The sequence below is a fragment of the Oxyura jamaicensis genome, chromosome 2, assembly GCF_011077185.1.
Source record: "Oxyura jamaicensis isolate SHBP4307 breed ruddy duck chromosome 2, BPBGC_Ojam_1.0, whole genome shotgun sequence".
In the NCBI taxonomy this organism is placed as follows: domain Eukaryota; kingdom Metazoa; phylum Chordata; class Aves; order Anseriformes; family Anatidae; genus Oxyura; species Oxyura jamaicensis.
In genome coordinates, this window is record NC_048894.1 from 67,792,913 (window position 1) to 67,804,308 (window position 11,396).

General features: G+C 46.2%; 1 protein-coding gene across 2 annotated transcripts; it reads left to right on the top strand.

Moving 5' to 3' along the window:
* Nucleotides 1–4,040: 4,040 nt before the first annotated feature.
* Nucleotides 4,041–8,419, top strand: LOC118162440. Of its 2 annotated transcripts, none has more exons than XR_004748452.1 (2): nucleotides 4,041–4,765; nucleotides 7,153–8,419. XR_004748452.1 is itself a non-coding variant. In XM_035318570.1 (2 exons), exons 1-2 carry the CDS (start codon nucleotides 5,761–5,763, stop codon nucleotides 7,767–7,769), a joined length of 657 nt encoding a protein of 218 aa, XP_035174461.1. In that variant the 5' UTR covers nucleotides 5,540–5,760; the 3' UTR covers nucleotides 7,770–8,419. The 2 variants fall into 2 exon arrangements, 1 of the variants encoding a protein (XP_035174461.1); XM_035318570.1 differs by lacking the exon at nucleotides 4,041–4,765 and adding an exon at nucleotides 5,540–5,800.
* Nucleotides 8,420–11,396: the final 2,977 nt, after the last annotated feature.

Below are 11,396 nucleotides of genomic sequence, written 5' to 3' on the forward strand. Positions count from 1 at the left end.
AGGGAAGGGAAGGGAAGGGAAGGGAAGGGAAGGGAAGGGAAGGGAAGGGAAGGGAAGGGAAGGGAAGGAAAGGAAAGGAAAGGAAAGGAAAGGAAAGGAAAGGAAAGGAAAGGAAAGGAAAGGAAAGGAAAGGAAAGGAAAGGAAAGGAAAGGAAAGGAAAAAATAAAAATTCAAAATTTCTAGAAAGTCTATGAATATGTTAAAAAAATAAATGAAGTGAAGCCTGATGCAAATATGGAAGGGAGCAGGTGATTCTCCATGTTCTCTGTGGATAGGAAGAGAACTATTCAGCTTAGATAGCATCAGCAGTGTTGAAGATCAGACGTTAGGGAAGCTTTGTAGTGATAAACAGGTAAATGTGGACTAGATGGTCTGGAAAGGCTGGAATTCTCCCCCTTGATGGTGTTGAGGAGCAGGTTAGGCATAGCTTTATCAGCTACTTTGCAGACCACACTGGTCCAGCCCTGGTGATTTTCTAGGTCTTTTCCTGCTCAGTTTCTTCTGATTGTTTATTACAGTATCATCTAGCTTGGCTGTAGCTGGGCTAGGGATCCTATTACACCTAGGAACTGTGCGAAAGCATTAACCAAAGGACTTTGTCATCATTTAGGAATATGTTTGTCATCCTTGCTAATTACCATTAAACAGCAATTTTGGTAAGCTTGAGATAGTCCTGGAGCACTCGGGCAGGAAAAAGCATTTGTATGATACTTTTGTGTTTCACCCTAAATGCAAAGAAAGATCACTTAAATGATAGATCAGTAGCTGTTCACCTATTGACATGTTTCACCTCACATTTTTTTCATGTCATAACACAAATCAGTTTGATGTCTGCTCCACCTCTTTGCTTAGCTTTCTTTCAGTGAATTATCAGGAGCCTCTTTCAGAGGTCCATGGTAGGCATCTGTTGTCCTTATAGAGCCTTTCTGACTGGGACAGACCTTTTATTAAATTGAGGTAGAACCAAACCAGGACTTGTCTTGAAAAAGTTCCTGCATGAGCCCTTATGTCTCTGTATCTCTCTGTTTCAGAAGTGGCAAATTTGCTGTCTCTAAAGTATGTTTTTTTGTTGTTGTTTGTTTGTTTTTGTTTTTGTGTCTGTGTGTGTTTGTTTATTTGTTTTGTTTTGTTTTGGAGGTGTTCCTTGGGTTTCTCTATAGTTCAGATTCTCCCATTTTGTTTCTTCTCTGTGCAAGAAACATCCACGGCTGCTCTAGCCCCTCAGGTTCTTGCTGAGTAGCGACGAGCTACTGGCAAATATATCTGCAGCTGTCAAACTGTGGAGGAAGCTGGCCAATGGCAGCTTCTGTTTTTTTCCCAGCTAGGGAGGCTAGTGCTCATGGTTTGGTCCCTTGTCTTGCTGCTTACACAATCATTTTGATGACCATCTGATGGGAAGGGCAAGGCTGCAATCACCAGTTCCCATGAGGTCCAGGGCAGACGCTAATGGTATTACTGAAGCTGGGATAATCTAGGCTGCCTGGATTGTGTCACTGGGAGGTTATAAAAGGGCTAGAAAACTACTGGAAACTTCCACTTTTGCACAACGTCACATTCCTTAACTACTGCAGCCAGCTTCCTGTTGTCTAGTCCTTTCCTACTAAAATACCTCTCCCAGACCAGGATTTTCTTACTGGGTTTCCCACTTAAACACACCTGGCAGCTGATACCCAATATGTTTTTTGTTTGTTTGTTTGTTTTATTCTGTGATGGGTTATTTCACAGTAATTTCTTGGATATTCCTTTTTCAGCATGCCTGGATCCTGTCTTAAAATGTAATTCCACTCTGTAGTCTCAAAATTCTCCAAGTGTCTTTGCTTCTTTTGTCCACTTTGGCTCAGTTTCTCTTGCTGACTACTTCCAGTTTCTAGCCTGTTGCTCACATCGTGAATGCTCCTTGGCCTGAACCCCTAGCCCATACTTGGGTTAGTTTTTTGCTTTAATCCTTTTTATTTGCAAAGAAGGTGCAGAAAGGGCTTGGCGTTATGGCCCAGGACAGCAGACTGCTGCTTTTCTTACTCTCAGATCCTTTTCCACGTCCATGCATATGCCTCAGGAGAGCTGCACATGCCCTGTCCCAGGCTGCAGGTACCAGCAGATAATGAGGTTTCTGCGAGTCAGGTCTTGCTCAGGACATTGCACACAGCGTCTCTGATGGTGACTTACGCTGTTCTCGTGATGACTAAACAGTGAGGGTGTTGGAGTTGCTGCCAGTGGTTAGGTTGAGCAGGACAAGGAGGCACATCAGCAGAGGACTCTGAGCTTCCTTATGTGCCAAGCTCACCGCTTCCAGCATGAGACTGCCTCATTCCCTCGCCAGCTCAGCACTTATGGAGTGCCTTGGCTTCTCTGACAGAAAACAGAGGCTGGATCCAGCATTCAGACAGACCCACCTCAAGAATTTCAGACAGGCCATCTCACAGTGGAAGTAAGACTTTTCCAGGGGCATTAGCTGTGGGATCTCCAGAGTTATAGCCCCATTAATCATGAATTCCCCAAGAAACTGCCCTACCCCATTAAATACACTGGCATATTTTTTAATAAGGTCACCTGCCTTGTGTCGGCTGAGATGGAGTAATTCCCACTTTCATTACCAGTTTGATCAATTTAATATCCAGCCTGCTTGGGGACTGAGCTCTGGTGATGCTGCTGTGTGTGTACAGCACAAAATGTGTGGCATTTTACATGCCATTTCCATCGGGCCTAACAGCACACCTCCTCTGTTAACATCAGCCCCACTGTCATCCCACTGATGTCTTTCAGAGGAAGACTCAGTGGCCAGTTGAGGAGCTGCGGCTGGAGGCATTCTAGCTTCTCTTTCTGCCAGGAGCTGGCTGCCTCCACAGGGACACCAGGTTTCACCCTGGTTGCAGGTGCGTAGACACAGGTCATGCATCAGGTCTTTGTGGCAAAACCATCACAGGCCACCACGCTGTCCCCGCACTGTCTTGGGCATTCACTGGCCAGAACCTCCTGTCTTGCTGTGGGAATTTCAGCTGTGGCAGCAGGACCTGCCTCATCATGCAGGGCCAGTGGCTCTTTGGGGGCTCACAGACTAACCCATGTGCTGTCCTGACTGCAGAAACCCAGCTTCAGCAGAAAAGGAAAGGTCCTTTTCATTCCTTTTATGCAACCACTTCATCCCTGGCACATTTTTTCCCTGCTAATTGCCTTGAAAAATGACTCTTATTGGCTTATTTGGGGTGGGAGAGGGACCCAGATAATTCAGATGATCAGACAAGAAATGTCACTGTGGCCAAGGAATGAATAGCAGGTAGATGACAGATATGTTCCAAAGCCTAGACCTTAAATATTATTAAAGTTTTCTAGAAAGGAAAATCGATGTTTTGGTATATTTTTCTGCAACAGTTTTGGATCACTTGAGGTTCTTGAGAGTATCCTGCCTAGCAGCATCTCAAGAAAAAAAAAAAAAAAATGCATTTGAGACCTTTTATATTGCAACTTAGTCACACTAATCTGTAAAGCAATAATAAAACAAGCTTCTGCCTACTAAAGCACCATGGAGTTATTCCAGGAAAACCAACCAACCAAAAGCACACCCTCCCCGTACAAGCAGGATTTAGGATCTGCTGGCAGCCACCCTCTAGATGGGCTGGGTACCAGCACAGCACCTCGTGCTTACGTGACACGCTCACCATCTTCTTCCCCACGGCACCCTGATTAACAGCCACCTCTTGCAAGCTGCCAGTAAAGAAGTGCAGCCGTCCAAATTTAGTCTAAACCGTGCAGGGGCGATCTGATGCAGTTCACCCTCCCACCTTCAAGCCGGCGCTGAGCCTCTCCGCTGTCATTTATCTCCTGTGCCACTGGATGGCAATGTTGGCCAAAACATGCGCCGGGTTTTGCTGGGAGAAGTGGGAGCGGAAAGAGAAGGCTGGCGGCGGGGCCGAGCGCGGCAGAGCCGGGAATGGCGTGGCCGCCAGTCGACGGGAGGCGAGTCCCCTCGCAGCCCCACAGCCCGGCACCCCCGGGTCAGGTCTAAAGCCCACCAAGGCCAAGTTCCCCCACTCACGCGTGGTGATTTCTCAGGACCACCCTCTCCCCCAGATCATGGAAATAATAGTATTTTTATTGGTATAATATTTATATTATACTTTAAACGTAGCAAAAGTTACCGGCTAGAGTGAGTAAGAATCACGTTGTCACGGCTTGCTAGAAATTGCCCAATTTTACACTTAAAACAGTACTTACACTTTGTGAAAACGACTTTGTAAGCATGGCATTGCCGGGCTCAATGACTATTCAGTGCACTCATTTGAATTTGCATAGACAGGGCTTGCTTGAACTGCTGCATCAAAGAGAAATGCTGAATTGAGTCATTTGTGAATCACGGCTTATTTTCTGTTGTTAGCTCATCTGGAATCCCATGGTGATCAAACAGCCTTTTAAAATGTGTTAACACATTGCTACTCCGTGTGTTTAGCAACAGCCCAGTCCCAATAAATTGTAGCTAGTCACCCGTTCTAAAGAGGTGGTATTTTCTGCTCTGCATCAAGTGGCAAGGACAAAACCTGGAGACGAAAACGTGGTAAAGTCCTGCTGTTCCAGGTTCTCTTTTCCACACTGTTTCCACCCTGATTTCATAGTGTTTTCTGTCTCCTTGCTTGCAGGGCACAGTCCAGCAGAAAAGCCTGACTTGTCTTCCAGGAGAGCTGGGACAGCTGCTCCTGCAGGACCAGAGATGCTTTCCAGGTGCAGGAGTGGAGGGAAGCACAAGAAACCCACCCTCATCAGCGATGTAAGGTAGGGCCCTGGTTTGCAAGCAGATGGCTCTCCTCAGCAGTGCTGGCTGTCCCCATGTCTTTCAGCTCCATGGGCTGTGTAGCTGGTGGGCCAGACTGTCACAACATTCACGAATTGATCTGCTTGGGGAAGTCCACACATTTTTTAAAAATTATTTTTATTTTTTATACACCCCCCACACAAAATGAATTCATCCAGCAGGTCTGGGAGAAGAAAAAAAAAAAAAAAGTGTTGGCATGAGGCTGGAGAAGAGGGTGTGAATCCCTTAAGGCTGCTATTGTCGTCTGAACTCTCTGGTGCAAAACCACAGCCTGAAGTTCTGAGCTTCACTCCAGAGTGATCGAGGCTCAGGATCTGATTCCCTTCTGGCAGCTCTTTATTGGAGCGAGCAGTTCAAGATGAAAACATCTTCAACCAACACAGCAAGCTTCACCACAACCCACCTGCCAGTGCCCGAAGCCCTGTTTGCGAGTTGCATGGCCACATGCATGGACAAATACTCTGCCATCAGACACTTCTTCTGTCACACATAACTGTAGCTTAAAGATACTAAATAATCACATTCCTGTTGGGCCTGATCCAGCCCCCAATAATAATCCTAATAACACTGCTCTTATCCAGCCACATGGATTCATTTCAGTCCCCAGTGTGGGCTCTGTCACACTAATGCAGTAGAGGAGGCCATTCACTGTGGGGCTAATTTAGTTTAAAATGTGGACAGCCCATTTATGGGACAATTTTTCATTCCTGTTCTAAATTCTTGTGCTCAATCAGCAGCCTGTAATCCAGGTCAAACCAAGACATCACTCATTAATGTAGGCATTTGGGGCTTACAGCCTCCTGGAGCTGTTTGCACTGTGCTCCCCAACAAGATCCCCTACGTAAGAAAAAAAAGTAGAAACCCTTTTCCAACACTGGAAATAAATTTCACAGAATCACCAGGCTGAGTTTGGCCTCACACTTGTGATCAACTTTTGTCTTCTGAAAGGATACAAATGCCATTTTCCTGCTGTGAAGGAGGAGTGCCAGTTGGAGGTAAGCAGATGTCCACCCTGCCAAGATGGATACCTTCCTCCCACCAGCTATGCCACCAGGACCAACCAAGAAAGGGGGCTCCCAAGCACACAGGGAGCTGTGGTCCTCCTGGGGAGGCTCCTGGCTAGCACAGTACTGATAATGAAGCTCAGGTTCCTCCATGAGTCTGGAAGAAGGTTAAGCAGTGGCTCACTCACAATTTTTGAAATGCAACCCACAGTGCATTGCAGGAGGAGACAGGGTTAAGATGTGCTCATATCCATACCCAGCAGTGAAGTGGGCAGCAAGACAAATGCCCTTGGTCCTTGCTCTGGGAACCCAAAGCTAGGCAAGTGCCCTGATTTCAGGGATGGCCCCTCCATTTTCTCTCCAGGGCTATTTTTAAGCTGGCTCATCCCAGCAACATGCCTTACAGGGGGGCAACACAACACTGCAAAAGGTGGAAGTGGAGCAGGAAGCGAGGGAGATGAGAAACACCTTTTCAGATGGCTTCCCCTTGTGTGAGCAGATGTGGCCTTAGGGGCCAGATTCCCCTGTGACGAGGGAGGCTGTAGTGGAAGAGCTGGTGAAAGGAGTAATAAGCACTGCAGGTGGGAAACAAAGGCAGGGCAACCACCCACCAATAAATACAGGCAGGGCAGGGCTATATTTTGTATAGCTGGGGCCATCTGCCTAATGGCAGGGAAGGGCAAGATAGGTGTCAGGAGAGGGCCCGTTTCAGGTTAGCGAGGTTAAGTGCAAAGCAGGTGATGCTGACTCTGGGGCAAGTGATAGCCTGCCTGCATTTGCATGCCATATTTTTCCAATGACACTTTGCAGAGTGCTTGTGCTTTCTGAATAGCCCCAAATAAACACCCCACCCGTCAGGCGTGCACGTCCCTTATGTGTTTTGAAATAAGTACTGTCAGCTAGAAGACAGTGAAGGGGGAAAAGGGTTTAGAGACTCGGTGCTGCAGAGCCTGCTTGTAGCAGGATCTCTGGCAGGGTAAATCTCACCAGAGTGCAGCCTGGCTTGGTTTCCTTCCTTTTTGTCCAGATGTCCTCCCTGTATCCTAACTGAATGAAGGCAATTCCCTTCATTCCTTTGTGTCCTGGCTATCTTCAAGATATGGGAGGGATAATGATAAATCTACCCTACAGAAAGTATTTATAATTAGAATTTCCCTATACTTTTCTTTTGCTGAATTTCCTGTTTCTGCCTTTACTGTTTGAAGAACACTGGGGTTTATATTGCAATCACTGACACAGAGGTATTAGATATGCATCTCCCACAAGTACAGTATTATTGTCCAATATGCAAATCTGAAACCTAAAATACTTTTAATGCTTTATTTTTACTTCTTTCCTTTCAGGCTCTTTCAAAACTGTGCTTCATGGATACCGGGAGAAACATGGATGTGGAGAAGATGCAAAACCTCACAACTCCAGGAAGCGGAGCCTTAAAAACATGAATTGCTCTGCCATGAAGCTTTGGATGAAGTTGCAAGGGGGCAATGCTGGAGTCTGTAGGAGGTTGGGTAAGGGGTGGAAATCTGCACAGCTCAAATGGGGGGCCGGCCACTGTGCACTGCGGCCCTGGGAGAGCTGCCCAGGCTGTCCCCACAGGAAAGATCTCCCATACTCAAGCACTAGGTCGAGGATTGTTCTGCTACCGAATTCGCCAAAAATGAGACACACAGGGGCGCCAAAGTCTCAGGAAAAGAAACCTCACTGTGAGGCTTTTCGCGGCAGAGCTGCTTGTGGGCAGCCTCCTCCCCCACGAGCCCCAGCCTGCTTTCGTTTGCAACCACGCTGGGGCTTCACAGCCCCTGAACTTGCCTGTGGTAAGCAGGATAGATGTCTGCTTGCTGCTTTTAACCCTGCTCCTCTGGCCAGGAGTTCCCGAAGGAGGGACAAGATGTGCCTGGGTGCAAGGGATGTCACTCCCTCGGTAGAGTCAGGCAGCATTTTGTCCTTCTGCCACAAGTGAGGCCAGTGAAAGAGTGATTCCACCAGCCCTGGGCTGCCATGAGATTATGCATATAGAGGACTGCTGTTCCTTCTGCTGCTCTTTGGGAAGATCACACTGCATCAGCCAGAGCATGGCCTACAGTTTCTCTCACTTCAGAGGTTTTCTTCCACAGCAGTCAGGGAGCGAGGCGATGCCCAGAACACAACTGAGTCAAGCAAGCCAGACCCATGGTACAGGCTGCCATGGAAAGACCATGTTGTTCACTGCTTCATTTTGCTTTGCTCTCTGCCGAGTGATATATCTTAGTGACAAGTTGCTCTAGCCATGCAGCACTGCTTTTAATGCCGTAAAGCGTCATGGGGTGTAGGCATGTGCTAGGACAATGGCTAGAGCTAATGTTAAAGGCTAAATGTATTGCAGCTGCATGCAAGCTGGTCTCGATTAAAGACTACAGCCTTGGAAGTTTCTTGTTAAAATAGTCACTTGGAGGTTGTTGTTTTTTGTGTGTGTAGTTGTGTGTATATTAATATTGTTATGGACATCAGAGCCTCCAACAGTTATTTTCCAGTAATATGTCTTTTAGTAATTATTTGACACATTAAAATATATGCCTTGCAGACAGCAGTTCTAATGTTAGCTTAGATAAATCAAAGTAGATTTTATTTAAACCCCACTATGGAGACTGCCAGGCTTTGTTTCATAAATACGTCTTTGAATAAAACACCCTAATAATTCCATGCACTGAAGAATGCAATTCCACTTTCAATGTCTGACATTGTGCCATGGTGGATACAATGCCTCAGTGTTGTTAGAGACACCAAGAGTTTCAAATGTGGGTGCCCAGGTTTAGATACCGAACAGCATAATTCGGCACCTGAATGGAAGCAGCCTGTTGCAGAGAGGCCCCGAGCATGCGCTGCTCCTCCCAGTATCTCTCTCCTGACGATGGGATGCAAGGTCAGCAGCAGCAGGAGGAGCAGATACCGGTCTAGTGGATGGTTCTTGGTTTCCTTTCCTTGATCTTCACCAAACCAGCTGCAAGACCTTGGGGAAATTCCTTATCTTCCGCTTGCATCGATTTACTTATCTGTAAAGCAGATAAACTAATAACACTGCATCTCTTGAGAGTTTGTTGAAGCTTATTATAGAGTTTGAGAGGGAAGTCATTATAAAAATGACCATGTTAATATGACATGAATGTAACATGAAGGAGCCCCATTCTGCTCCATGCCAGTTTGTGGAGCCCTGTTATTTGCTTTAGCAGAAGCAGGGATTTTACTTAAATAACTTTCATTTGTTTTTTGTGTATCTAAGAGACAGCATTAAAAGGAAAGCTCACTCCTGCCTATGTGTAAATATTCAGCACCTGAACAGGCATTCTTTTGCAGGGCACAGATTCTGCTTCTCCACATTTTCCAAGGATGTTAGTACAGACTCTTTCCAAGATGCTGCAGATCAGAAGATACCCCAAAATTAATGGATCAAAATCCTTCCCAGATAAGCATATACATGCAGGATTTATTTTACTGAGCAATTAAATATTTAAGATAAATATCCCTGGGGGAGGAGGGTTGTGTGAGGTTTTATGGCATATCTTGTTATGGGCTCAGTTTTGAAATCTTAATTCAAGCAAAACTCATCATGTAGAGACTTAGCACTGGAGTGTAACTTGGTGCTTCATCCTCAGGTCAGTGGATACATGCAGTTGCATCAATGGATTTTAGGGCAGGGGGCAGTGAAGATGGTGAAGCTTTACCCAAGGAAGAGCAGCCCTCCCCATAAACAATTAATTTAGTTTAGCAATAATGCTTTGTTCAGGCAAGTCACATTGGAGGATACCATTCTGTGAATTTCACCTAACAATTTTAGTGATGAAAAATTATAAAATAATAAATGTCAAATAACAATTTTGTAATTATTTTTCAGAGGCATGGTCAATAAAACTACAATCTGCTGCAGCTGAGATTGTTGGCAAAATAGTTTCCTGTATTTCAAATGCAAAAGTCTTTTTGGAGGATGTGTGAGCAGACAGGATCACCCATAAAATACTCAATTTTTTTATGCCCAAGCTGCAAGTGGAACTGTTTTCTTAAAACTGTATTTTTTTTTTTCCTGTTTAGCAAGTGAAATGTACAATAAAAAAAAAATGTCTAGGGCAGAATAATCAAGTAATCAGATCTCGGCATGTTTATAGTAGCAAGATTTTTTCTCCTGAAGACAAAAGTGCTTGGTGTCTTTAACATGGATTTATTGTGCTTAATAAAAGGGTCAAATTCCTTGCAAACATTTGCATTTGAGACCCTACAACTGCTCCCTGAGCGACCCAAAAAAGCTGAAGTGCAGATTTCTACCCCACGGGTGCTGTGTCATTAGGATGGGTTTTGAGGAGTTTGTTTTCTGGAGGTGGCAATGTACTGAGCCCCAATGGCCCTAGGCTGGGAAAGGGGTGTCAGCTGAACCGGAATGTACCTGCTACATTTCCATACATCTACAACATGGGAATTTGCAGTGTGCGGCAAACACCAATAAGTCCTCAGCAGAGCTGTTGCATCCGTACGGCATTGTGTGCTCCGTTTTCCCTCTGAATTACTTCCTGGGTTGCTTTGGTGTAGTTGGGTTAGCCAATAAATATTAAATGGGCAGATGGGAATCCACGTATGAAGGGGAAAAAAAAAAAAAAAAAAAAAAAAACACTTTTTTTCACTATTTTTTTTTTCCTCCTGAACTGCAATGGCCGGGACACGCGGGGGTCCCATGGAGAGGTATGCAACATGCTCGGCTGCATCTCCACGCGTAGGTCCCCGGGAAAGGTAGAAGCTACCCCTGCTGCCTGAATCTCTGCATCTCAGAGAAAAACTCTGCCAAAAGTGATGGGCAGTACAGGCGCAGGTGGAAGCAGCCCTGTGCCCAGCAAGGCTCCCCTCCTGCACCCCAAAACCCATTCCATCAACCAGCTTGGTCCACAGAGTGGTGGGTGGGGGCTGCTTCTTTCCCTTCTTATTTTTTCATTTATAACTTTTTTTTTTTTTTTTTTTTTTTTGTTGTTGTTAAGATACTGCCAGGTTTTGCCTCTTTCCTTCTGCTCCTCTCTCTGCTCCCGACAGACACCAGCACAGCCTAGAAATCCTCTTTCGTGGGGGATGCTGGTGAATACGACCCTCGGGAAGCCGAGGAGACCCACACCGACCTGAACATCCCCTTTTTTCGCTGGAAACCATGCGCCAGGAGTTTGGATGGGGATGGGATGGGATGGAATGGGGGAGGCGGACAAGAGGGCGGACGGAGCGGTGCCCCCTTCCTTGGCAGCACGGATCCTACAAGTGTCTCCACGGGCACGGGCTGCCAAAAAAATCGCCAAATGCGACTTCTGTGACCGCGACCCGGTAGAAATCAGCCTGGAGCCTGTGCCCGGCACTAGGCAAGGGAAAAAGAGAAAGCAACAGTGAGAGGAGCGAGCACAGGGGGTAGGGACCTGCCGCTGCCCCCTGAAATAGGTGGCAGAGGAAGGAGCTCCTTGACGACTGTCGGAGATTTACATCCCAAATTCACCGCCCAGCTGCAAAGCGGCCGGCGCGACGGAGGGGAAGAGTAAAATAAAATAAAAAATAAAATAGTGTAACCTCTGCACTACACCTCCCCCCCCCC